A 27,692-nucleotide genomic window follows, 5' to 3' on the forward strand; every position below is an offset into this window, starting at 1 on the left:
CTATTTCTGGACAAAAATAGTGTATCTCACGTCAACCAAAAATACTTCATTCAAAATCCTTCCTAGAGTTTCAAAATGATTCAAAATATATTACAACCAATTTCATGAACAAACTAAACCTTAAACCATACTCAGCTAGCTTCAATCAAAATATAACACAAACTAAACCTCAAAATGAATCAAAATATATCACAACCAATTTCATTAATCAAATACCCAGCCAATCGAAAAAAATTAAGCAAATTTCCAGCTCAAATACCAAGCCAACCAAAAAAATTTCAGCAAATTTCGAGCTCATTTACCCAGCCAACCAAACAAATATCAGCAAATACCCAACTCATTTACCCAGCCAACGAACAAAAATTTCAGCAAATACCCAGCTCATTTACCCAGCCAACCAAAAAAATTTCAGCAAATTTCCAGCTCATTTACCCAGCCAACCAAACAAATTTCAGCAAATACCCAGCTCATTTACCCAGCCAACGAACAAAAATTTCAGCAAATACCCAGCTCATTTACCCAGCCAACCAAAAAAATTTCAGCAAATTTTCAGCTCATTTACCCAGCCAACCAAACAATTTTCAGCAAATACCCAGCTCATTTACCCAGCCAACCAACAAAAATTTCACCAAATTCCCAGCTCAAATACCCAGCCAACCAAACCAAACAAATTTCAGCAAAATACTCCGCTCACATTTTTGGCTAAGCAAACAAAATTGTACCAAATACATAGCTAAAAACCGTAACCATCCCCAACATAATAAAAATGCCAAAATAAATCTTACCACGTAATTTGCACATGTATAAAACCTTTTACCGAAATTCGGTAGCGTGAATGCTGTTAAGATGCGTGATCTCCTCCCACATTTGCACATTGGATTGTTGGTTCCTGTTCCTGCGTCGATCACTTCACTGACTTCACTCTCGGCTTGATCCATAATGGGTATCAAATGGGTATAACCAAGTAGAATGATGAAATGGTCAGCACGAAGAAGAACAACAACAAACACGGGCCTGCCCGAAGAAGGAGAAAAATTTGGAAGAAAAGTGGAACGAAAAAAGAAGAAGATGATTTCGATTTAAATGGTGCAGAAGCAGGGCAACAAAGAAGCGACTTCAGGGGTAAAACGGGGCTTCCAATATTTCTTTTGCACGTGCGCGGCACGTGCGACCCCTTCCGTTAGGATTTCACAGAAAATCCTAACGGAAGGGCCAAAGTGAACGAAACTCAGACTTTGATACACGTAAGTGAGAGGTTTTGAACAATGGGGGGGTGTCTGCAAAAAGGGTGAAAGTATGGGGGGGGTAAGTGAAGTTTCCCCTAAAATTTTTTATCTTCAAGCCAAGGTTTCATCAACACTTCATCCTACAAATCACAAGGCACACCCTAATCAATCCAAATCTCATACCTCACAAACTTTATGCTAGTGTGCTTGTGATAATCAACTCAGACATGTGAAGTCTCTATAATCCACCGAATGAGTCAAAGGACTCGGATTTCTAATGACATGTAGTGTTCAAAAAGTTAAACACACTAATGACATGCAAACCACAGTTATGATGTAACTCATGACCAATCAACAACATAGCACAATTTTTTTTTTTTTTTTTAAACAAAACAAACAGATAAAAACAAACAAAAAGACACAAACAAACAAAAAGACAATGTGTTTGTCCACACCCCCAAACTTAAATGACACATTGTCCCCAATGTAGCAAGAGACACAATACCGTAGGATGCGGAAACTCGAGTGTGCAAAGGCCAGGGCGTCCCCCAAACTTGAACACCAAAACACCTGTCAAAATCTAGCAGCAATATTTTCTCATAGAAACAAATATCAAAAGATTAATTGCTGATATAAATAAAAAGAAAATGACACAAAATGAAATGACAAAAAGGAAAAGAAATCAAAATAAAGTGCTGAAAATAAAAAGAAAGAAAGAATACCACACTTTCCTCGATCATTTGGGTGTCCAACCAATCTCTTCCACCCTTTCTTCTTAAGAATTTGATATCCCTCTGGAAGGATATTTTGCCGTCTTAGGTAGCCTAGTTGCTTGCTTCGAAGGATCTTCTTATGAACATGGTTCCTAGATTTGTGACCTTGTGTGCATAGATCCTTGAGAATTTCAGCATGAGACGGCTCTTTGAGACATTGAAGAATTGAAGGTTGGGGTTCATGAATTGTCTCAAGAGGGATTTTGATGAAGGAGTGAGCTTCAGTACTCACTCCCTTGTCACTGGACAGATTTGGAGTTGATGGGGGCTCAATGTGATCAACCTGCTCCTCTTTTTCTTTCTCCTCATGGTTACCCACAATGAAAGGCTCAGCTGCTAATGAGAGTGAGTTAGGGAATGATATCTGAGTGGTTTCCCCATTTTCAATTCGCCTCTTCGGAGTGGAGTCCAATAAGGCATCAGCTTGCTCAAGTAACTAGTCAAGGTCTAGGTCACATCAAAATTGAGCAAAGCACTTTCCCAATGGGTCCTCTAGACTTGTCTCATCAACAGTCTCCTCAACAATTTTCTCTCTCCTAATTGGGGTGGTGGCTTTGACATGCTCATGATAAGGATTGCTAGAATCATCCTCATCAATCATGTAGTGCCTTTCAGCCATCAACTGACTTTGAAGCTCTTCTTCCTCTATTCTAGTGAGTTCAGCAACTAAATAACCAAGCTGTCCTTCCAACTTTTCAATTGCTTGAGTGTTGGTCATGGCTGCATTCTTCACTTCATTTATGGCTTGGGAGTTGGCCATGGTGGCATTTTTAAGCTCTTGCAAGGTTTGGCCATTAGACTGTATGAACTCTTTGAGGGTGTTTTCCAATGATAAATCTTGTGGAGGATAATTGCAGGGTGAAGGGGTAGAGGATTGGTTGTCGAACTGCGGATATTCAGGATGGTGCAGTTCAACACATTGGGGTGCATAATTTCCCGTAGCATTAGCTTGCCACGAGAAATTAGAATGGTTGTTCCAATCGAGGGTGTAGCAATTGAAATTTGATTCAGACCCCAAACTGGAGAAATTGGTGTTCATCTGCTCATGTGAAAAATTGGAAAATTGTTCCCAAGATGGACAATTACCTGAACTATGATAAGGGTTAGAACAGTATGAATATGGTCCATGTGGGTGAAAATGATGAGGATAGTTGGAAAAAGCGGGTGTCCTACAACTAAGGGTAGCATTAAAATTACCTAAAGGAAAATTCATGCTTATCCTCACTCTTTAAACAAAGCACACTTCCACATTAAACATTAAAAATAAAATTAAAAAAAAAAAAAAAAAAAAGGATTTTTTTGGATTTTTTTTTTTTTTGGTTTTTTTTTTTTAAAAAAATAAAATAAACAAAAATACCAAAAATTAAAAACAAAAACTCAAAACAAAAACTCACAAAACGGACCAAACATAAGTTTGGCAAAATTCAAGGTGCTAGCCCGTTTTGGTGCAGTCTGCGAAGGTGCACTCGAACGCAAGTGATGTGCGATCGAGCATAGATGGGCGCAGGGTGTGCGCTCGCGCGCACCTGTGGAAGCGTCGAGTGCAGGCACGCGGGATGCTTGCTGCGTTAGGCTCAAATGCGCTCGAGTGTAGGTGATGTGCGATCAAGCGCTTTGGCAGGGACTAGTTCCTTCGGCAGAGCTGCAACAGAAACAACAAAAACAAACAACTTTTTCTCTTTTTTATTTTTTTATTTTTATTAGTAACTATAAACAGAAACAAATAAAAAAAATAAAAATAAAAAGCAACAAACTGTAAAAAGAAAATAACTAGCAGAAAAATAAAATCAATTTAAACAAAAATCAATTTTCACAAACAAACAAATCCCCGGCAACGGCGCCAAAATTTGATGTACAAATTTAATTGTACTCGCAAGCGCACGAGTCGTGTGCAATATAGTGTGTGTGCAAGTGCGAGGTCGATCCACAGGGAATTGTGTTTGTGAAATTTAATTTCTATCTAAATCAATTATATCTTAACCTAGTTCCGAATGATTTTAATTTTGAAAATAAACTAACATAAACTAAATAAAATAAAAATAATCAAAAGATAAACGACTAAGGTTTTAGAATTCACCTCACCAAATCAAAGCATACATTCTTATGTTTTCATTCATGCATCCGACAAACAATTAAACCCTATATATATGTTCTATTGTTTTTTTATAAACCAATTGAATCATTCGATAAATCCATCTCTATTACAAATCACAACGAATATCCAATTGAGATCAAATCATCCATTGTATCCGTAAATCACAATGGATATAAGTCTCAATCAAATCATTCGATGTATCCTTTGGATGAAACACAACGAATATCCAACATTTTCACGATTTATAAACAACAATCAATCACAATTTTGTCACACAATTGAACTGAAACGAACATACATTACATTAAACGACGGATTTGTACGAACGAAACATAAAAATATAAAACTAATCAATGGTGAGGCTTCATCTTCAACCTTAGTTGAAGAATTAGCCTCTCATGACAAAAGAAATCATAAAGAAACTAAATTACTTCATTAAAATTAAAAACTTACAAAAGAATTCTAGTTCCAAGCTACAAAAACCCATAAAACACGGAAAGCGACCAAGAACGGCGCCCCCGGCGCGTCTTCGTCTTCGTCTGGATCCCCTCAATTGTGAGGCTTAGAGGTCTATTTATAGGGCTTAGGAGAGTCCTAGAAGCCCTAGTAATCCTAGGAATTTCGGAGATTTAAGTCCAAGCCCAATTAGGTTAAAGAAAACCTAAGCCCAAATCGGAATAGGATTCGCCCAGAATTACGGTCCTATCTTGCGGCATGATTTTGGCCTTGCAACGCTCCGAATTGGAAAAATGATATTTCACAATGAATTGTATAAGTTTGAGTTATCTTTCCAATGCCGCTTGAATCACCTCAATCGGATATCTGAGCTGAAAGTTATGTCCAAAATACCGAGACGTATTCAGAATCCAATTTTGCATCCAATCCGATTTGACTTCAAATTGGGAAATTCCGAATTAATCCTTTCCTTTATTTGATTAAACTTTAACCATGATTGGTTAAGCTTAACCATATCTTCTAGGTCTTCCCAATTTGCCCTATAAGCTTGGAATTTTTCCAGAAACGCTTTATTTTCTTCCAAAAGCCTATAAAACAAAGAAAATACAAAAAGGAAGTAAAATGGCCTAATTAACCAAAACTAAAGGATTAAAACATGCAAGTTAAGGGCTGAAAATATGAATATTCTAGCACTTATCAATTTAATTAACTAATCCATACCACATGCATATAATGGCCAATCACATACATATGAGGAATTTAAGAAAACAGAAATTAATCAAGTTAAGCAACACAATATGATTATCACAAAGGCGCCAATATTAAAATATTAAATAAACATAATTAGGGCTTCAATCTAGCCCTCCTTAAGAGTTATTTACACATAATTAAAATAAAACTAAAAAGAAAATGGAAAGAAAGAACCAAAAATGACTCCTTGAAATTGTGTGTTAAATTGTGAGGCTTAGATGTCTATTTATAAGGCTTATGAGAGTCTTAGAAGTCCTAGTAATCCTAGGAAATTTGGCGATTTAAGTCCTAGTCCAATTAGGATAGTTGGACTAGGACTTTGGGACATGACTTGTGGAGATTGGTGAAATCGACACATTCTCCACTTCCCGTTCGACTTTTTTACTAGCACCACGTTTGCCAACCACGTGGTGTACTAGATTTCTTTAATGAATCCGGCCTCGCGCAACTTTTTGACTTCTTCGGCAACGGCCTTGCTTTTCATAGTTGAGTACCCTCTCCGCCTCTGCTGTACTGGCTTGAAACTAGGATCAGTGTTCAACTTGTGCACCATGATCGATGGTGCTATGCCCGGCATGTCCTCATGGCTCCATACAAATACGTCACAATTCTTGCGGAGGAAAGATGTGAGCTTTTCTTTTACAATTGTGTCTAGTTGGGACCCAATTTTGACGACCCTATCAAGCTTACCTACCGAGAATTCCTTAAGATCTTCGACTAGTTCGCCGCCCATTAATTGCTATCTATCCTCCTTACAGCTGCTCCCATCGGCCGAGGTCTTAGGACATTCTTTCATAGAGATGTTGTAACATTGTCGGGCAGCTCGTTGATCGCCCCTTATTTCTCCAACTCCATGATCCGTCGAGAACTTCATCTTGAGATGCAGAGTGGATGTGATGGCTCTTAGTTCATTGAGTGCCGTCCTCTCGATGAAAGCATTATAGGCTAATGGTCGGTTGACCAATAGAAAACGTATCATCATCGTCGCCTGCCTTGGGTGTGATCCAGTCGTGATCGGTAGTTCAATTGATCCGACCAGTTGCACTTGTTCCCTTGTGAATCCCATCAAGGGACAGCTGCTTGGGACGATTTTCTCCTGCGCCAGATTCAACTTCTTAAATGCAGATCAATATAAACCGAGCTCTTGTTATCCACCAAGATGCGATGGACATTATGGTTTGCCACTGTTAGGGTGACAACCAGGGCATCTATGTGTGGGTACAATATACCTACATAGTCTGCATCAGAGAATCCAATCACTATCTCACTCCCCTGGGACAGCTTCATTGGTCGTCCTATAGTGTAGACTTCATAAGAGCTTTCCAGTTGTCGGGCATAGGCTTTCCTCGCTCTTCTTTACTCGCCCCACCCCCCCCCCCCCCCCATGGCAAATCCGCCAATTATGGTGTGGATTTCTGGAATGTTTGCTCAATTCTACGGCTCACGGGTTAAGTGGGCAGGCCTTCTTCTAGGCTCTTCCTGTCATGCTCTCTCCTCCCGAGGATACCTGTTTTGATTTCCACGGTCGGAACTTCTACTTTGATAACGTCCTTGATGCCGTTGATCCTAGAAGGGGTGGTAATTTACTTCCCGGACGTAGTTTTCTCAAGGAGGGGCTGCTCTTCTTTGCTCTCCAAAGAATCGAATGAGTTTACCATTTTTGATAAACTTTTTGATGAGATGCCACAAAGTAATGCAGCCTTCTGTGTAATGCCCATTGACCTCATGGAACTCACAATAGTGATCTGAGTTCTGATTTTGTGGAGCCTCGGGAGGTCTTTGATATTCCGGATCTTTTTTAATTTCCATCAAGACGTCGGAAATGTTGGCGTTGAGCAAATTGAAATTGTAATTGTTGAACTTCTTCTTGAAGGGTTTCGAAGCGTCAAGCCCCGGATGATCCCTCATCTTCTTCTCTTCCAATTTCTTGGGAGTCTTCTGAGCTGACCTCATTGCTTTCAAGGTTTCTTCCTTGTTAATAAATTCCTCCACCTTATCTAACAGCTCCTGGCGGTTGTTCGGTTGTCTTCTTGCGATTTTCCTCGCTACTGACTCCTTGGGTGAGATACCATTGTAGATGGCGGAGAAGATTATGCCATCGGTGGGATCCTCTACATTCAATTTTTCGCCGTTGAACCGAATCATGAACTCCTTCAAACTCTCCCCCTCTCGCTGGTAAAGTATCAGTAGATACCCGGAAGGCTTCTTTCTTTCTCTAGAACCCACGAAGTGAGTAAGGAAGATTCGAGCCAAATCTTGAAGGTACCCACAGAATTGGGTATCAGGCTTCGGAACCATTCCCTAGCATTTCTGGAGAGTGTAGTTGAGAAAGCCCTGCATGTAATTTCGTCGGGAATGGCTTGCAACGTTAGGTGCATCAGGTAATTCTCTAGGTGCTCGGTCGGATCTCTGACTCCACTGTAGCTCGGGATCTGAGGTGTCTTAAATTTATTAGGGAGCGGGTGATCAATTACCAGTTTGGTGAAGGGCGTCTCCATCCCGACGAAGAGCGTGCTCACCACTGCAGCCTTGTACTTTTCCTTCTTCTCCATAGCCTCAAGCTTAGTCTTAAGTTCTGCCAAGGCTTTGTTGACTCCTCTTTGCGGAGCCGTGATTGGCTGAGGTTTCGCCGTGTTACGGGAGTTTTCGCCCTGACGGGTGTGATAGTGCAGGGAATGGCGACTCTCGCCTTGTTGGATGTGATCGTCATAATGGAGATCTCAATTATCCGAGCGATGACCGTGATTTCCTTGCCCATCTGAATGATCAGCCTGATTGATTTGAGATGGAGAGGGAAATCAAAGGGCGCAGTTCTTCGTTCTACTGGATTAGAAGTGCCATTTGTGCTTTGAGAGAAGCAATGCGCTCCTTGTTACCAGTGTTTTGATGTGCCAATGGTGGCCTTTGACTGGCCTAGACTGGTGGTTCTTCGGTGCGGGCTCAGCTTCTTGACCTTGTGTTCACCATTACTGCGGATATTATTTTTATAAGAACGGCTTAGTCGTTCCCACAAACGGCGCAAACTATTAGGATAGTTTCCGGTACGGTGAACCTAAGGGGAATCCAAGCCAATCCTTTCTTTTTTGGTGCTACTTGTCAAACCAACAAAACTAGAGCACACGTTAAGAGGACGCGCCGGGGGTGGTAGGAGGTTCCTCTTCCGATGCTTAAGTCAATGTTTTTGCGGATTCAATATAGAGCTTAGAGTCCTTTTTGCATACCTCTGAAATGAGGTCTTTATAGTTGATTATGCGGAGGTGGCTATGATGACCAGGCCGAGGATCCGAGATTTGGTTGTAATGGCCGGTAGAGTTAATATTCGTGTCTCCTGTCATTATGATCGATAAGAGTCCGTTACCTACATTGATCGGATTCCGAGGATGGTGCGTAACTGTTAGAGGTCCTTTATAAGCAGATCGTAACCGTTCCAATGATCCTGCCATGTGTGAGTTGTCCATATAACCGAATTGTATCCTGATTGTAATAGATGCACCTGGATGTTAGGTGGGGAAGATTCGTTGTGGTAGAGGGATTGATCCTCGGTCGACCATGAGTGTAACAAACGACGTCACATTTGCTGTTTCATGATGGGTCGCATTCATATGGCCCATTCGGATGTATTGGGCTTTTTTTTGGAATGTTGGGCTTCTAACCCATGGGCCCAAGTGATGGATTTATGTGTAACAGCTTTGATGCTTTTTTTTTTTTTTTTGTAGGAATTGAAGTTCAATGGTTCAAACGAAGTAGTTGTGAGGGAAAAAATAAAAAAATTAGGGACCTCAAGTTTGATTAGGTCCTTTTGAGAGGACTTGTCGCAAAATCATTTATCTAATACTAGTCGCAAAATTTTCCCTTTCATCTTTCATTGAAGCAACCAAAATCAAAGCATAAATAAAGGAAATTTATCAAACATTTGTTGTTTATTTATTTATTTTTATTTGGGTTAATTCACCTACTTCGACTGCCTTCCCGAGCATGTACATAGAAAAGGAAATACAAAAAACTATACTAATTAAGAAAGTAATAATGAAAAGATTTCAAATAATTAAAGGAACGTGGCAGACACATGTCTACTTATATATATTATGTAACTTGATTAAGATAGTGTACGTGTTTTTTAAAAGAGAGTTTATTTTCAAGATTGATGAACATATATAATGAGTTCAAAGGTCTACAGTCTTTCTGATAAGTCTTTATAGTCTCCCTCGAAAGAAACGTCAAGTTTAAATCGAGATAATAATTTCACAAAAAAAAAAAGACAAAGAAAGAAAGAAAGAAAATTGTGGAAATAGAGTTCAAAACGTTTACTTCAAGTTTTTGAGAATCTAAAACACAAGACAAGAGACACTTCAGACGGGTTCCAAAAACCCGTCAAAAAAAAAAAAAAAAAAAAAAAACCTCCATAAAGACCGTTGATGCAAGCTTCAGCTGTTGAAACAACTGTTTACAAAGAATGTAATGTACGTAATTCATATTGAATATTGAATATGGAATATTGAAGTATAGTATTACATCTATTTATAAGAGGCATGTTGGGGATTGCGTTTGAGGGGCTTAAAAATGCGTTTAACACCCAAAAAGTTCGTTTGAAAAAAAAAATACTTGTTTGATAAAAAAAAATTAAAAATGCTTTTAAGAGTCTAAAAAGCCTAAAAATGACAAAAACGCACTTTTGGCAAAAGCTTAAAAATAAATTTTTTATCAAAAAACGATTTTTGATTTAAAAGCTCAATTTTTCAAACATAATTCCAAACATACTCTAAGTAAAGAAGAAAATAAACCCAACAAGAAAAATATAATAACAACATTGCCTCATGCTTCCTAAATCCTAAATATGTATATTAAATAATTAAATCTTCCTATAAGCATCAAAAAGTAAATCTAAAATCATTTCAAAAAAAAAAAAAAAAAAAAGTAAATCTAAAATGGAAACACTCGTGAAAATTGGACCGCACCTATTAACGTGTTTTTTTTAATTCAAAGTAGGGGAAGAGAAATGAGAGATTACACTATAAGCGATAAAAATAAGGGGTGAGCAACCTTAACGAATGCTTGAAAACAACTAAAAGACAGTGTCGTATAAACAAGAATAATTGAAAATTAGTCAAATAAATAATTTAGTTCCTAAAAAAAACTGCTAATACCGCCACCGTTGGTGGTTTACAAATGCAAAGTTCCCCGAGATTAACCTCCTAAGGAACAACTAAAACATTCCTTGAAAAATTCCACAAAAAGAGACCTAACATTGAGGAAGGTAGAAACAGAGCAACCGAAGAGAAGCATCCCCACAGAACCAAAGACAGCATAGCACAGTTGCAAGGAAAGGGACACGAACCTCGAGAGGCCCCTCAGCCCTTCTCGAACCCCATGCGGAGAAAACAGAAACCACTAGCAAGGAGACAAAAGCTCCAAAACAAAAACAAACATAACATAAATGCAAATAAAGAGAGTTTGTGTCTACTCCTGGAGTGCTAACGCTCCTTTATTCTTGGGGCGTAAAGAATGTACGTGTGCCAAACATAATGCGAGCCACAATATTAAATCAGCTATCTTATAAACTCCCTACAAATCAACGAAGCGTAGGAAAACACTTAATAAAGAGAAGGGAAGGGGATCACTCACAAGGTGCGTCCATTCTAGCCAAACAATCTTCTTCTCCAATTTTCCTTTTAACTTCCTTCCTTCTCAAAACGAATACTTGACCTTCTTTCTCTTTGCAGGTTTTCTTGATAGATCAACTTACTCAACAATGTTAATAACAGTCAACAATATTTATGACAAAATTACAGTTGTGGTCATATTCGTATTGATACGTTAAGTTTATTATAGTCATTTATGCAATTATTATTGTCATTGAGTGCCAAATTTAATTAGCTTGCTGAATTGCATCTTCTGGTCAATTCCACTTCCTTTCCACCTTCCCCAGAAGGCAGAAAAACACGAAGAAAAAGAAGAAGAAATTCTTAAAGTATTGATTTAGGCTTACGAAAAATCAAAGAAATGCCGACGCCACACGTCTCCTTATATTTTATTTCCATTCTCTCTTGGGTGGACTCCACTATGACTTCCAAGTATACAAAGATCTCTTTGCACCTTTTAAGAACCTTCTCTGAACCTTCTGTAGAAATAAACTACACAATAAAGTTATGAAACTCTATTTTGTCTTGTTTTCTACGTTAAAGCCTAGGCATTAGGAACACAATCCTCTTTATTTTAAATATTTATAATCAAAATTTAAAATTAGTACATCTAATACTATGTTATTTAAATATTTTTAAAAATAGGCTAGGATCAATTTTACATACATAGTTAAATGCACAAACTTTAAATATTTACTATATAATAAATTTTATTTAACGATATATATAAAGTTAATATTAATACATCATTTAAAATATTTAAATAATGTAATATTATATTAATTTTAATCATAAAATAAATATTATTTATTTTATTTAAAATTGAGAGAATGTTATTCTCATTAATCCTATAGAAGCCGTCGTGACAAAAAAAATAATAATAAAAAAAGTTGACGATTTATTCTTGAAATTCTTTCTATCCAAAAAATAAACCGCGTCTACTATTCATAAAAGATTCCTTCCCTACATACAGCACCAAAATCCTTCTTGGTCCAAATGGAATTGTTGAGTTATTAGAATTCAGAAACTTTTTCTGACATCATAAATCAAATATATATCTATCTTAAGTATAACGACTTAGACCCTAGACTATGAGTTAGAAATTCTATCATATCTTTGAGAATCAGTAAGATGTGAAAAATACAGAAAAAGCAAAAACAAGTAATCACATAATACAACGATTTATGTGGTTCAGAACTATGTCTATAGAGTTTCAGCAATGTTTTATCATTTTTTGAGAAACAATACAAAAGACATCAATTACATCCATACAAAGCCCGGCCTAAAGTCTTAAGCAACTATGAATATGACCCCCAATTACTCCGGCTTAGGCCAATTATAATATATTAAGAGCCTATTTGTGATTGCGTTTGAAAAATAGAACTTTTTGTCAAAAAGAGCTTTTGGGCAAATTCATTTTTAATTTTTTGTCAAAAGTGCGTTTTGGTCATTTTTAGGCTATTTGGACCCATAAAAGCACTTTTAATTTTTTTACCTAAGGAGTACATTTTTTTTTTAAACGGACTTGTTAAGTGTTGAAAGGACTTTTAGGCCCCTCAAAAGCAATCCTAAACAGGACCTAAGCCTAACAAAAAATTCCATTTAAACTGTGACGCTTTCAATGTCAGATACAAATCAAATTTCACATAGCCTAACACTATGTGCTTTAATTGTTCCACAAATTCAATGAAAAATCAGGATTTCTTGTAATTCTTAAGGCTTGCCACTATGCAATCCATTTTAAGATTAAAAAAATTAAAAAAAAAATAAAAAATAAAAAATAAAAAATTGTAGAAACAAGTTTCTTCAGCCAATCATTCCAAGAGGTGTTTCAAACGACCCTCAAAGTTCTTGAGGTAATAAGCCATTCCTATAAGAGATTTAAGGGTGGTCGGCTTTGGGGTTTGTCGAACCTTTCAAAATCTTTTACATAGGTTCTATCACCTGCAAAACTTCTAAAGTGGTAACCAACCATATTCTCATGACTTATGAGAGAATAAGAGTTTCGAAGGATAATGTTCCGACCAAATCCAAAGCATTTGGTAGTGATTTGATCATCTCTCAACCATTTCTTAGGGTTTTGGTGTGGTCTACTAGAGGGAGCCAACTTTGAATTTGAGGCGACCAAGGGTCAAAATTTTTTTGGCGAGGAACTAATTGACAAAAAATATCTTATTGTAATTTTTCTTTTTGTTTTTTTTTTTTTTTTGGGGGGGGGGGGGGGGGAATAGGGCCACTGCCAGTCCTCCCCCCTAAATTTGTCTCTGGCCACCCAACTCCAACTAGCCTTCAATTAGGGGTTGTCCGGCCACCATCTTTGATGGTTGGATGAAGAAATATTTGTTTGCAATCTTTTTTTTCGCCTCAAGATAATTGATGTTGCAAACTTTTTGACCGATAATTTTAAATAAACCATCAAGAGTTTAACAATGGTAGGCCAGGGGTGGAACCATCTTGGGTCCCCTAAAGGCAGAAGCCATAAGGTGGTCTCCAAAAAAATTAAATTTTTTTAAAAAAAACATATATATAGTTTTATAAAATAAGTCTTTAAAAATTAATTTTTATCTCCTCAAATATTTTTTTAGAAGTTTTGTCCTTTCAAACTAAAAGTTTCAAATCTGCCGCCGGATAGGCCGCGTGTATACTATGTTAAGAGCAAGTGCACAAACAACATATACCCACACATTTTAATATATATGTCATTGAACCACTTATTAAAATGTTTTCGAAATTAATTTAAGGCAAAAAAAAAAAAAAAAACACTTCTACTACTCATAAAAGATTCATTCCTTCATCTGTGGTAGCAAAATACGTTTTGGTCAAAACGGGGTTGCAGACTTACAAGAGTTCAGAAAGTTTTTCTAACATCATAAATTAATCAAAATAAAGTTATCTTAACTCAAACCACTCAGACCCTAGACTATGTAGTCTATGTGCTATAATTAAATTAATCTCTCTCTCTCTCTCTCTCTCTCTCTCTATATATATATGAGTTTACCCACTTCAAGAGAAGAGCCAACATTTGTTTACAATGTCACACCCTTTAAGCTTTCTCCTCCTTATTCTCTCCCTCTTCTTCTTCAACTCCATATTCACCAATTCTACTTCTTTTTCACCACTATGCGCTCGGAACCATTGCGGTGACGTTGGGATCCTCTACCCCTTTTGGTTGTATGGCGACAACACCACCTCCGATAAATCATATTGCGGCTACAAGGGCTTTGGTCTCACGTGCTCGTCCGCCGACGAGAAACCTATACTTGCTTTGCCCGACGACACATACTACGTAACCGAAATAGATTATATTCACAACACCCTCACCCTCGTCGACATCGATGCCGCAAACCAATCGTGTCCGAGGGTGCGTCACAACGTCACTCTCGACACGCTCCCATTGAATTTTTCTACTTCGGATTTGAACCTCAGTTTTTACTTTAATTGTAGTCCCTTGTACCCAACATCCGTGCCTCCCATCGGGTGCTTGGAGGGGTATAATGCGAATTACTCGTCGTTTGTTTTTGTCGAGGGGGAGGAGACGGCGGGGTTCGACTGGGCAAATATTTGCGAGGAGAAGGTGGTGGCCGCTGTGATGGAGACGGAGATTGATACTAGCAATTTGAGTAGTGGGGGGTTTGTTGGGGCTATAAAGAATGGATTTGCGCTTGATTGGAAGCCGCTTAAGGATTGTGGTGCCTGTGAAAGCTCCGGTGGGCATTGTGGGTACAACAACACAGGCGTGGAGGACAAGTTCTTGTGCTTTTGCAGGGATGGCAGCATCAATGGTGAACGTTGCAAAGGTACGTATATCTCTCGGATTGACCAGCCTTTTTTTTTGTTTTTTGTTTTTATGTGGGGGAGGGGTTAATTAAAGTGATAACATTAAAAGAAAAGAAGAGAAAGTCAAATTAATGACATGATCAGTTGATTAAATGAGCTGCCTTATCTGATGTTAGACCCGGCCACTTGAATTGTTAAGAATTCAAAGGCGTGATTACATGGCCTACCTTGTTCTCATGTGGGACCTACGTGCATTCTAATTTATGCCAATATGAAATGTTCACTGATTGTGTATTATGTCGAATGGATTTTTTCTAATGACATAAATTTCTTTCAAATCAGTCTGGAAAAAATATCCTCTAATCTATTTAAAATATAATTGTCTATAAACATTTAAAACGCACATTAAATTATTAATATCATTAATAGTAGTTTACTAACTTATACTAATGTTTTAAATATTTATAAATACTTTGTACTATTTTAAATGGATTTGAGGATATTTCTTCCAGACTAGTTTGGAAAAAATTTATATCATTTCTCTAATTGTTAAAATTGTCGGTTTTGTAAATTCTAAAATTTTATTTTAATCAAATATGGTAATTATGCAGCATCATTTATTTAGAATCAATATGTTTTAGCAAAATTATGATAAAATGAACTGGAAAAAATCATGTTCCATTTTAGCTTAGGGGCCTTGACCACCTCAAATCTAAGCTCTAGGGTTGTTGATTGCTTCTTTAAAGAAGCGTTTATTTTAAATGAACGATTAAGATTTTAAGAATTGCAGGCCCTTCATCTTAAGAGGCACTTGTCGACCACGGTTAAACCTATCTTTTTTTTTTTTGTCCTTTTGTCCTTTTTTTTTTTTTTTTTTCCTTTTGTAAGTTTGGCAAATTAGTTGTAAAATTTTTTTTGTTTGAGGGTAGCTACATTACTCTCAAAACTCTTTCGAGAGAGCGTGACTAACCACCCATAAAAGCCTTTGTAGGTGGTTTGACCACTCCAAAGAGAATTAAGCCTTTCAAAAGTTTTGAAGTGTGATGGTCAAAAAAATGAATTTAATACTGGTCAACTTTTCCCAAGCTAATGTTGGCTACTCCCTCGAAACTTTTAAGGGTGGTTTCCCACCTTATAAGTTGGCTTGGGGTTTGTCCACCGTGCACGGCCAAAAGTCTTGAGGGGGTGGTTGGTGGAAGAAATTCTTTTAAAATTTATTTTATAAAAATAGAAGACATGACATATTCTTGTCGGTTCATTTAAAATAAGTTGTCTAGTTTGAGCAATTACAGGCTCTGCAATTATTTAGAATTAAAAATCCGGAACTGGGATTTCAAGTTGCCTTGGATGTTCAAATATTGGTAGATTTTTCTTAGCACAAGAAGCCCTTAGACGTTTTGTCTTCATCATATTTCGTTTTCTCTGTTCTTTTGTTTTGAACACTGCATATATAATATATTTCGTCTTTATTTTCATTGCCATGGAAAGCTTTTGCATTTATTTTTTCTATATTAATTATTACTCATAGCTGGAAAACTATGGGGATTCAAAGTTCCCAGAATAGAGTAAGCGAAAAGATGTGTATATATATGTGATATTAATTATATATTAAGGGCATGGAAGTTGAGTTTTTCTGCACTTACTGAAAGAAGTAAGCAAGTAGCCAAGTAGTTGCTTTTAAAAGTGAGTTTGGCTTTCTCGAAAGGCCAATAGTACTTATAATATATGCATTTTAAGTAGTGCATTTGTTAAATAAACAAGTTTTGTCTGAAGACAACGTATTTAAATCAGAAAAAATTGTCAGTTGGTCCCTAAAAACTATTGAGGAATATAAAGCAAACCCCAATTGGCTTCTGCTTCTTTTGCTCAATGAACCTTAATTGGATCGTTCTTTGGCAACTATCGTCCATCTCAAACCTTCACTCCACTCATCTTGCCTTCAAAATTTTCACTTTTCTAACTCTCTTTTGCCGACCTCATTTTTTTTTTAAAAAAAACACTTTATTCTTTTTATAAACTCGCTCCAAGAATTCTAGGCTGGCTTTTGTACCTAAGACCAATGCCTTCATTCCTTTGTTAGTACTTTTTGAACCATATATTTTCATTGATATAACAATTAAATGGGCAAAATGCTCTCTCAATACAATGCCAAGGATATAATTTTGAATCTCCACAATCTAAATACTATCTTTGACACATACAAAATAGCCTCTTGGGTTATTACAAGACACTATCTTTGAATATCACCTTCCCCATCAGTTTTAGATCTGCAGCAAATTCTAGCAAATCACGTCTCTAGCTGCTGTTCAGTCATTGATTTCCTACCTTTCTCATTTCCGCTACAAGTGTACTTCCAAACGCAATTCCCTTTACTACCTCTACCACACTGACAATTTTTCTGTATGCTTGAAAACTCCTCTGGTCATTGATTTACTACTAGAAAAGAATCATAATAAAACAAAAGACTGATCGGAAACTTAATATCGTTACTCTTAAGAGTTCGTATAAACAAAACTGTAAAAAATGACTAAACCTTCACCACGTAGATTGCTACTGAAATCAACTCTAGAGAGAAGAAAACAAACCTAAAATCGAAACACAAAGAAACAGAAAAGTACATGAGAAAATAAAACAGAAGCAAAACCCACATAACATAAAACATTGACAGATGGTAGGGAGGTGCGTGTCATGCTAAGTTTGGCATAAGAAATCAGATCTATCTTCAAAAGATTTCGATCCGAGAATCTTGACAAATTCAGTGAAAGACACAATAGAGATGGTAGATCGACATCATCGTCAACTTTCATTAGTATTTAACCAGCAGCTTGGGTTGGGCTTAGATGATGTAAAAAATTACAGCATAGATTCTCTAACTTTTTCAATGGTCTAAATTTAACTTTATTTTGTCTGTCCTCATAAAATTCTTAAAACTACATCAGCTAATCCAAATCCCTTCTATACTTTTTCTAAGGCTACGTATGCAGCCTACTAAAAACAAAAAAGCTATATATATATATATATAGACACAACCTCGAACCCACATGACCAAAGCGATTACTAGCTAGGTTGAAAGTAATTTTTGTTTGTTTGATTGTCTGACTCCTGTGACCTTGTTGGTTCTATTAATTGTAGTCAAGATCCTAATTACTTCTGTTCAATAACTTGAAAGCAAAAAAATAAAAAACTTGAAAGCAATTATAATTAAATGTCACTGATCAATTAATTGCATAGGCAACTTTGGGTAGTTGCTAAATGCATTTGGATCCTCTCCTTCTTGTTAAAATAGGGGTAAAATTGTCTATTTTTTGTTTGGACAATTCTACTCCTATGCTAAAGAGAACCGGTTCCCCTCCATTTGGAGGGGAGAGGATCCCAGTCCTTGCTAAATCGTGTCGGTACTTTAATTAAAATTAGAGGAGATTTCGATGAGATGTAACTCTCAACAATTCTCATGCTGGAGACCGGAGACAGTTCCTACATATATATTTATATTACAAATAGTTTGATTTCTTCTAGTTAGGCTAGTCGGTGCAATTTTGTTGGAGAATAAAAATAGTTGTGCAGAAATGATTTGCAAAAGGGTTTTTAGTCTTTTGCTTTGATTTGTTTTTATGGTCTTATCCATCGATATCTGAAATGTGGAAAGAAAGCAATAGAAAAGAAAAAGTTGAACAGCGAAATTTCTGTCCTTTATTTGTGTATTGGAATATACACAAATATAGAAAAGGAAATTGTATGGTGCTTTCGTAACCTCACCTTCGCCATCTTCTAAAGAGGTCTGTCGCCCGCCAACTTGGCTTCCACCAAACTTTCTCAAGAGGAAATTGTAGGAAAGTCAATAGCCGCGTCTCGTCGCCTCTTTCTGATACGAGAATTCTAACAAATTAATTAATTTAACAATCATACCTTTCTCAGTCAAAGTTAAAATAAATGGGCAACATGTAAATTGGTAATATGACAAAACCCGCCCATCTCTGATCCCTCACACCATTCAACATATATTATACATTTCCTCCAATTCCAAACCCATCTCTGATCACTTGATCTTCTAAACAATGGATTTCCATCTCTCTCTTTCTTCCATCATCATCATACAGCTGTTCCTCTCCTTCTTCTTAACAATACTACCGCCATCTTACTGCCAGGAAGATGATCCTGCTTTTGTGGTGTGCAACCGTACATATGCCTGTGGAAGCGTCAACATTTCGTTCCCTTTCTGGGGCGGCGGCCGACCTGAATATTGCGGTCATCCAGGGCACGAGCTCAGTTGCAACGAAACTGATGATGAGTACCCGGTTATGAGATTTAAAGGTCTAGACTTCCGCGTGCTAAACATCGACACATCTTATCTAACCTTTACCATTTCAAGGTTGGACCTCTGGGATGGTCCTTGTTCTCCACCTCCAGAGTTGAGAAATACAACCTTGAATTACACTTTGTTTCATTACGCTTCAACCGATCGAAACTTAACTATACTCTACGGCTGCCCTGATGTTCAACACCACAGCATACCTGAACTACGAAATAGATTTAATTGCAGCCAAGAAGATCCTGATGGGAAATTTAATGCTTATTACCTGGAAGACGAATCGCCATTGGGCTTCGAATTACATGCACAACTTAGAAGGGATTGCGACAACAATATCCAGGTTCCGATTCTCCGGAATACTAGTGCTATTGCTCTTCTTGACGACCCTCAGGGTGGAGTCCCGGCAGTTGAGAAAGCAATGGTTGAAGGTTTTCAGGTGGAATACAACAATGGATTGGGGATTCTCTGTAGGGGGTGTGAGGATTCAGGTGGGGTATGCGGTGGTTGTAACTCCACGGGGTCATTTTTCTGCTTTTGCCGTGAGGCCCGTGACCAACGGCAATCTAATAATACATGTCCGAATCAAACGAAAGGTATGCTATGCTCTCTTCTCTTCTCACTTTTCACTTTCTTGGATTAGGCTTTTCGCCGGGTATTGTTCTTGCTCTTAATTAGCTATAGCCCACAAACTGGTATAATCAACATCTTTTTAAGTTAGCAGCCGGAACAGTTAATTAACAATCCATAGCATCCATAGTTATGGTCTGTTGGTCAATTTGGTACCCCAAAGGCTCTTCATCCTTGTGTTTCTACTAGTCACACCAATACAACACTTCAAAAATACAGCTAACACTCAATCACCCATCGGAAAATTTTGACACGATTGGCCCAGTTTATTCCCTTTTCACCTAATTTCTGATGAATCAATCAAAGTGCTTGAGTGTTTTTTTTTTCCTGGTCAATTTTATCGATAATACCCCCTATAAAAAAACACTATGTTCTTAGAGTTTCATGCTTGAATATTGAAGGCACTTAATCACTAGAAAAATGCTTCTTTTTGCATTCTACATCTATCTTCACTCACTCTTAATTAGAAAGAAAGAAAGAAAAAAAAACCTCAATAGTGAATGAAACATGTCAATTCCGCCAAATTGTAACGTTAGTAACAATGGAAAGAGGCATTTCTCTAGTCACCAACTCGATAGAGTTTTGCTGCCTCTGTTCTCTTACCTACCCTTTGAGTTTCATGTGTTCACTTGCAAGTTGCAGTTTTTTTTTTTTCTTTTTTTTTTAATTGAAAGTGGGGAAAGTTTTTGGGGAAAGAGGCATTTCACTACCGAAAGTTGCAAGTTTTTGGGAGAAATTTGCACACTCTATCGCAATCACTTTGTCACTCATCAGTTATTAGGCTGTGCAAAACACCAACCCAAATTTTATTCTATCAATTAGAAAGTGTTTTTCTCTCTTAACTTAGCAACCATTAGATCAGGATGAAGGAAGAAAAGAGTTCCGAAAAGGCATGGGTAGACTTTTTTACCATAATGTATTCATGTTTTAAAAACAAAGTCAAAAATATGAAAAGAATACCTTAATTAACGTATATATGAATCATTCAACCATAAAAATACACCCAATTGACTGGGTCATACTAGATAGCTGTCTGGTCATGATCATCCAGTCTCTTGCAGCCTTACATAGCTGCACGTCACTACCTCTTTACTTGTCAACTTAACTTGTCAACAGTCAAAACAGAGAAAGTCACGCTCCAAGGGATATTCATTATTCACACCTACCTCTGTTTATTAATTGGGTGTGTCCAAGCTAACCCTTATGTGTGAAAGCATGTCCCATACAAGTCAGTTTACATATTCTAATCTTTCTTACATGAAACGTGGTTGAGTTGTCTTAAGACAATTTTTATGTGGTTAGTTAAACACTCCGTCAAGTTATAGCGTTTACGGTGTTATTATGGTCACAATTAAGTATAAATTGTCGCTATTATCGTCCCCTCTGTCTTTTCTAAATATATAATATTTGTTATATAAAGTGTTAGGGTTTTCTTTAAGAAGTTGCAAATTTGTATCAGAACACGCGCACACGTTTACGAGGTCTTCATTCAGAGCATGCTGTGAGAAGCACGCATGCTTTCCAGACACGTTTTAATTGGAAGGAAATTTCTGAGCTTTAGAAAAGTCTCTCTTTCTTCCGTCTAATTATTTTAACCAATTATGGGCTTCACTATTTTTCATCGTTTTCTATATTTTTAAGCATTTTGATTTCATAGGCGGAATTGTTAATTATATATAGAGGCATTCTGGACTTTTGAATTCTGTTTCCCTTACAAAACTTGATTGATTATTTAGTTATTTACTATAGATTGCCCTGCATATCATATTTGTCTGCACCTTATTAAATTAGGCCTAGAGTTTTCTGTGTTTGAATTACTTGTAAGACATTTTAGACAGTGAGTTCATCATGACCAAATTGGCCGTACGGGCTTGGTGAAGAGTGCATAGTATTTTAAAATATAATTTTTTCTTTTTAGCATGTAAAATTTGTTGATGCTGATTATGCCTGCAAATCTTATTTTTACATATAGTTTCAGGTTTCTTATTTTCAGGAAAGAAAAAGAATCATATTTAATCCTTAAGCTTTCGTCTGATTTGAATTTAGTTCTTCGTCATTAGGTTTTGACCAAATTTTAAATTGGTCACTCTGTCACTTTGCTGTTAAAAGTAACAGTTTTCCATTTGTCATGTGTGTCTCACTTGACACGCCATGATCCATCACAATGTTACAGTTAACGGTTTTTCCTCTAATGCTACAAATCTAAAAAATTAGGCTCACAGATAATATGGTTCATGCTTTTAGAGTTAGGTCTTCTTTTATTTTTTTATGGATGACTTGACTCTTAATAATATGGCATTGATATTAGGTGATAATATGAATGATGGTGTGTCAATTGAGACACACATGACATATGAGAAACCATTCAATTTGGCAGAAAGTGACAGAATAACCTATTTATAATTTGGACAAATCCTAATGGTCATATTCTTGAAATTAAAAACTTGAGGACTTAATTCAAATTAGATAAAAACCTAATTTAGACTGATATACAAATGTCATACAATTTTGTTGAATCTACCATATGAAAGCATCTTCTTAAGTTGGTCAACCACTCCCATAGATATGGTGAACTTAGAAAAAATAATGATGAATGATCTCTTTTTTTCCCGGCCGCCTTCTCTTCAACCAACCAAAACCCTCGTCAAATCTCATCCCCACAAAACTTTCTTAGATTTATAATTGTTTTTTCCTTATATTTTAGTTTATTTTTGTTTCAATAATATTTATAAGTATATATAACCAATCACATGAAAAATATATTGTCAACACATAGATAATTCTCCATTATTGAAATGATTTTTTGCCAATCTTAAGACTCTGTTTGGCCCATGCTAATAGTGCCTAAAAGTTACCCATCTAATTCATGTGTTTGGTACTAGGTGTGGGTCTTTTACTTCAAGAGATTCCCATTACGTCTTAGGGCCTGTTTGGGAGTGCGATTTCAATAAGTGCTATTTTAAAAATTGCGTTTTTAAAAATTGTGTTTTTAAAATCGTTACTTTTTAAAATCGCACAGGCATTTGGTAAAACATACTAAAAAATACTTTTTTTATCAATTGAGTGTTTGGATAACATTAGCATATAATTGCGGTTTCATGACCAAATTACCAATAAGGATGAACATGACAGAGAGGATGAAGAAAAAAAAAAAAAACAAGAGAAAAGAAGGGTATTAATATATTTTAGGTGGGTATTCTTGGTATTTTTTTCATTCCCGTTCTAAAAAAAGGTAACTATTGCGCCAAATATCTTTTTAATAGAAATCGTGATTTAGTTTTAAATTCGCACTTTTTCAAATAAGCACCCTTATTCAGCTTATGGAAATCGCAGATTCTTTTGCGATTTTAAAATTTACGTTTTTAAAATCGCAATCCCAAACACCCTAGAATTGTGATTTGGTTTAAAATCGCAGATTATTTTTTTAAAAACGCACTCCCAAACGCACCCGTATTCATCCATTGCCCACTTTTGCTGACATCTTTGCCAACTTTAGAGTACATGTTTGATGATATTATCGGTCCGTTTCGAATTTTTTCAAAACGCACTCTTAAATAATACATATTTTTTATGATTTTGTTTAAAACGGGAGTGCGAAAACGCCCTTAATGTCTACTATAGTATATCATGATGATGTCATCATTACAAGGTATGATGTGTCTTGAGTCGTTTGGCCAATTTTTTGTTGTCTAATTTCCATTCTGAGTCTTTGACCATGGATTCCCAAGCTGTCAACATAGATAGAAAATTACAACTTATTAAGATGGAGGTTTCTTCTGGCCCGACTTGTAAGAAATTGACCCAAGTATTCCAAAAGATTATACGACTTCTTGGCCCAATAATACCCTAAAATTGTTCTCATTTAATATAAACCAAAGAAACAAATCTTTTGTGGTTGCTTGAATCTTCTTTGGTCTTTCCCTTCTTTGTCAAACTCTAAACCAATAAAACAAAACACAAGTAAAAGTATGTTGTATTATACCAACTACTTGGAAATTCTCCTCCCACTTTTACACCTTTGTTGGCTTCCTCTGCTTCTTCCTTCCCTTCTCCCCATGGACACCCAAAACTTCTTCACCTCCCATGTATGCATTTTGTTCATCATCTTCACCAACTTAGCCAACCGCGCTCTATCCGTTAACCAAAAGTTCCAAGACTGCGCGCCTCGTGGTTGTGGAAATGGCCCAAACATAAGCTACCCCTTTTGGATACTTGATGAACAGGAATCTTTCTGTGGCTACCCCAGCTTTGGTATTACCTGCAACGAGCAAAACCCAGTTCTGAAAATTTCCAATGATGAATATATCATTAAAGATATCTTTTACTCCAACCATTCACTTCTCTTGGCCAATGCCGCCGCCTATAGGGACGCATGCCCTACTCCTTTGCATAACGTTAGCCTTGATCGAACCCCATTTAATCTTAGTATGTATCGTAGTGATTTCTCCATCTTCTACAACTGCACTTCACTGCCTCAATACCCCACATATGGGTTAGACTGTGCTAGCAATGGTACGACCCTTCATTCTTTAGCTGTTTTCTATGAGAAAGCATTGGAGGTTAACTATCCGTGGGAAAAAAGGTGCCAGTCTTTGGTTGATGTGCCAGTGGATATGCTTTTTGGTGTCAACTTGACAAGCTTGTCGCAAATGAATTATACTGAAATTTTGAAGATGGGTTTCTTGTTAAATTGGACTGCACCTAACTGCAACAGTTGTGAGAAAAGTGGTGGACGCTGTGGATTCGATAATAGAGAATTTGTTTGTTTTTGCCGAGACCGGGCTCATCACAAAACCTGCGATGATGGTAATTCTGTAGGAAATTTCCTTATCATCATTTGATATTTTCTTCAAATTTTCCTTCTTCTTCAGTGTAGGAATAATTTGCAGCCAAACTATAGTGGGCACAATTTTCTGTCTTTTTTATGATAGAAAGTTCAATCTTAGCAGTTTTTAATCGGGCTACCGTTAGATCGTTTTGTCCCTTAATAGGTTTCAATGAACTATACATGAATGGTTTCTTGGATTAGTTCTTTGAGATCTGAATTTTTGAATGACCGACTGGTTTCGCTTTGTCATTGATTCTGGTGTTCTGTTTTTTTCTGTGTTCTTTTTTTTTTTTTTTTTTTTTTTTTTTTTTTTTTTTTTTCTTGGTCTTCTAGAGTTTATTTTTAGTTTAAGTCTCATCAGCTTTCAGTCAAGTCAATGGGTGCCAATTAAGTCCATTCTCCGGAAAGAAAAGTTATCACCTTGGAAGACTATTTGCAGCATTAAGTCTAACACTAAACAAGAATCACTTATTTTTCTTTGTGGGCTCGTTTCTGTTTACCTACAGATGTAATTAGTCCAATATTCTTTCTGTTTCATACCTAATGTTTGAAACAAAAACTCGTATGACTTGGGATTTTGATCTCACCCGAAACCAACAACCAATAATTAAAACTTGCAAAGAATGAGCCAAATAACATGTATCCCAAATGAATCTTATGAAAATTTTCATGATCAAGTTTTGCATTTCCTTCGGATTATAAAAATCTATGCTACCTGTCTTATACTTATTGCCACTGTACCATATTCAATAACCTTAATAATTTATCTTCCTTCTTGGCATCAAGCTTCTTTTCTTTTCCTGTAAGTTCAATTGCGGCACATGTTACATTTGAAACTCCTGAATTAGGAAAAGCATATGGGCGGCTTTTGGCTATAGTAAAATCTATACGAGCTTGTTATATTTATATTGATGTTATTTGTGTTCTGACACTTCATTTCTTTCATTGCTTATTGTTACAGGACACTGGAATTTGGGAGTGAAGATTGGTATAGGTAAAATTTATCTATTTTCATACTCTTTGCCCTTTTCTGTGCAATGTTTTACAACATTTCTGAATTGGGACTATTAATTTGAACTTGTTGCCTCTATCCCTTTTACCCAGGTGTTGGCGCTGCTACTGGAACCGTGGCTATAATGTTGGTCATTTTCTTTTTCTATCAACGCCGCAACAAGAAGAAATACGGTCCCTCATCCTATGTCTCCCGAAGCATCTCTTCTTATCCTTCTTCTATGACAGATCGTGAAATGGGAATTAGTAACTACTTTGGAGCTCCTCTCTTCAACTACAGCGAACTTGAAGAAGCCACTAAAAATTTTGATTCCTCCAAAGAACTTGGAGAGGGAGGCTTTGGCACCGTATACTATGGTAAGAGCAAGCACACAAACACGGATACCCACACTTTCTACTATATATGTCAGTGGACCACTTTTTAAAAAGTTTTCAAAATTAATTTAATTATGTATGTCTATAGTTTTTTGTTTGAGAATATTTTATAATGGAAGGCATTTGAGTAGTTTGGAAAAGGAGAGTTGCACGTGGGAAAGATAGAAAATAATGAAGTCATTTTCTCTTGTTGAGCAGGCAAACTTCGAGATGGGCGTGAAGTTGCAGTCAAGCGCTTATATGAAAACAACTGCAGGAGAGTTGAGCAATTCATGAATGAAATTGCAATCCTTACTCGCTTACGCCACCAAAATCTCGTCCAACTTTATGGGTGCACCTCCCGTCACAGCCGCGAACTCGTGCTTGTTTATGAATACATTCCTAATGGCACCATTGCTGATCATCTTCATGGCGAAAAAGCAAAACCTGGTGCACTGCGATGGCCAACTCGAATGAAGATTGCCTTAGAGACTGCAAGTGCTTTGACATATCTCCATGCTTCTGATATCATCCACCGTGATGTGAAAACAAACAATATTCTTCTTGACAACAATTTTTGTGTGAAAGTCGCAGATTTTGGACTGTCTCGCCTTTTTCCAACCGACGTCTCCCATGTTTCAACTGCTCCACAAGGGACTCCTGGTTATGTCGATCCAGAGTACCACGAATGCTACCAGCTTAATGACAAGAGCGATGTCTTTAGCTTCGGGGTAGTCTTGATCGAGCTTATATCATCCATGCCTGCTGTTGACATCACAAGGCATCGACACGAAATCAATTTGTCCACCATGGCTATCAACAAGATTCAAAATCACACATTGCATGAGCTTGTAGACAAATCTCTTGGATTTCAATCAGACTACAGGGTGCAGAGAATGATTACTGCAGTGGCGGAGTTGGCATTTCAGTGTCTGCAATATGTTAAAGACGTGAGACCATCGATGGGGGAAGTGCTGGAAGCACTACAGGATATACAAAATAAAGATTACAGTAAAGATGAGGCAGAGGAGATGGGCAAAGCAGCAGATGATGTTGGATTGTTGAAGAGGGATTCACTGCCACTTTCTCCTGATTCTGCTCTAAATTGGATCAGCACTTCTACAACATCAACTAGCAGTAGTTAAAAGTCGTCATCCTTTTTCATCATATGCCAAAACTACTAAACATCCTTAGTTTGAGTGAGAATACGAGTTGTACATATCATGTCAGAGCTGGTATGGGTTCACTTAGGTACATGTCTTGTTCAGTTTACTTTTTTTGATTGATTTATCCTCCTTTTCATTAAATAAAAGTTCAAATTACATATTTCTTCAGTCTGTTATTTCAGTTGCACATAACCGTTGGATATGAAAGAATTTGAATAACAAAAGGGTCCTTGGTTTTCAATTCATTAAACCATAATACCCAAGGCATTATAAACAGCAAAGTTTCTTGTTATGTAAACGTGGAATTGTCAATTACAAAGATAATGACGAGATTTTTCCTTATGAAAGGAATTTGGCTTTATGTAAGACACAGTAAAAGAGAAGAGATAGGGAGTTTGGCTAGAATAAAACCAAGAGACCCAAAAGGGCATGAGTGCAATTGGGCTAGTCCTATGCGCCACGCCACTACTTTTGTAGGAGCCTAGAGTTTGATCCTAGTCTTCCCCTATGTGGCCGTGCACTACATTGAGTAGAGGTGGAAATAGGGCTCGTTTGGCAAATCGTTTTTTGTTTCCATGTTTGAAAATTGCTTTCAAGAACAAAAACAGAGAGCTATTTTCCTGTTTTTGGATAATTGTTTTCAAAATAGTTGTCACACTTACAAAGAAACACCTTAAGACT

General features: G+C 36.9%; 4 protein-coding genes across 4 annotated transcripts; 2 read left to right on the forward strand and 2 right to left on the reverse strand.

Annotated features, from left to right (window-relative positions):
- Positions 1-6,039: 6,039 nt before the first annotated feature.
- On the reverse strand, positions 6,040-6,587 carry LOC148584439 (uncharacterized). The gene is made up of 2 exons (XM_088518447.1): positions 6,438-6,587; positions 6,040-6,396 (listed from the first exon to the last, which is right to left on the reverse strand). The coding sequence occupies exons 1-2, from the start codon at positions 6,585-6,587 to the stop codon at positions 6,040-6,042; spliced, it is 507 nt and encodes a 168-aa protein (XP_088374573.1).
- Positions 6,588-6,905: 318 nt separating this feature from the next.
- Positions 6,906-7,598, reverse strand: LOC148584440 (uncharacterized). Its single transcript, XM_088518448.1, has one exon. It carries the CDS (start codon positions 7,596-7,598, stop codon positions 6,906-6,908), a length of 693 nt encoding a protein of 230 aa, XP_088374574.1.
- Positions 7,599-13,970: 6,372 nt separating this feature from the next.
- LOC132185297 (LEAF RUST 10 DISEASE-RESISTANCE LOCUS RECEPTOR-LIKE PROTEIN KINASE-like 1.2) lies at positions 13,971-15,341 on the forward strand. Its single transcript, XM_059599091.2, has 2 exons — positions 13,971-14,736; positions 15,328-15,341. Exons 1-2 carry the CDS (start codon positions 13,971-13,973, stop codon positions 15,339-15,341), a joined length of 780 nt encoding a protein of 259 aa, XP_059455074.2.
- A 3,430-nt stretch (positions 15,342-18,771) lies between these two features.
- Positions 18,772-27,167, forward strand: LOC132185901 (LEAF RUST 10 DISEASE-RESISTANCE LOCUS RECEPTOR-LIKE PROTEIN KINASE-like 1.2). Its single transcript, XM_088518662.1, has 5 exons — positions 18,772-19,517; positions 23,707-24,458; positions 25,442-25,474; positions 25,585-25,848; positions 26,065-27,167. Exons 1-5 carry the CDS (start codon positions 18,772-18,774, stop codon positions 26,988-26,990), a joined length of 2,721 nt encoding a protein of 906 aa, XP_088374788.1. The 3' UTR covers positions 26,991-27,167.
- Positions 27,168-27,692: the final 525 nt, after the last annotated feature.

This window comes from Corylus avellana, chromosome 7 (assembly GCF_965113065.1).
Source record: "Corylus avellana chromosome 7, dhCorAvel1.hap1.2, whole genome shotgun sequence".
In the NCBI taxonomy this organism is placed as follows: domain Eukaryota; kingdom Viridiplantae; phylum Streptophyta; class Magnoliopsida; order Fagales; family Betulaceae; genus Corylus; species Corylus avellana.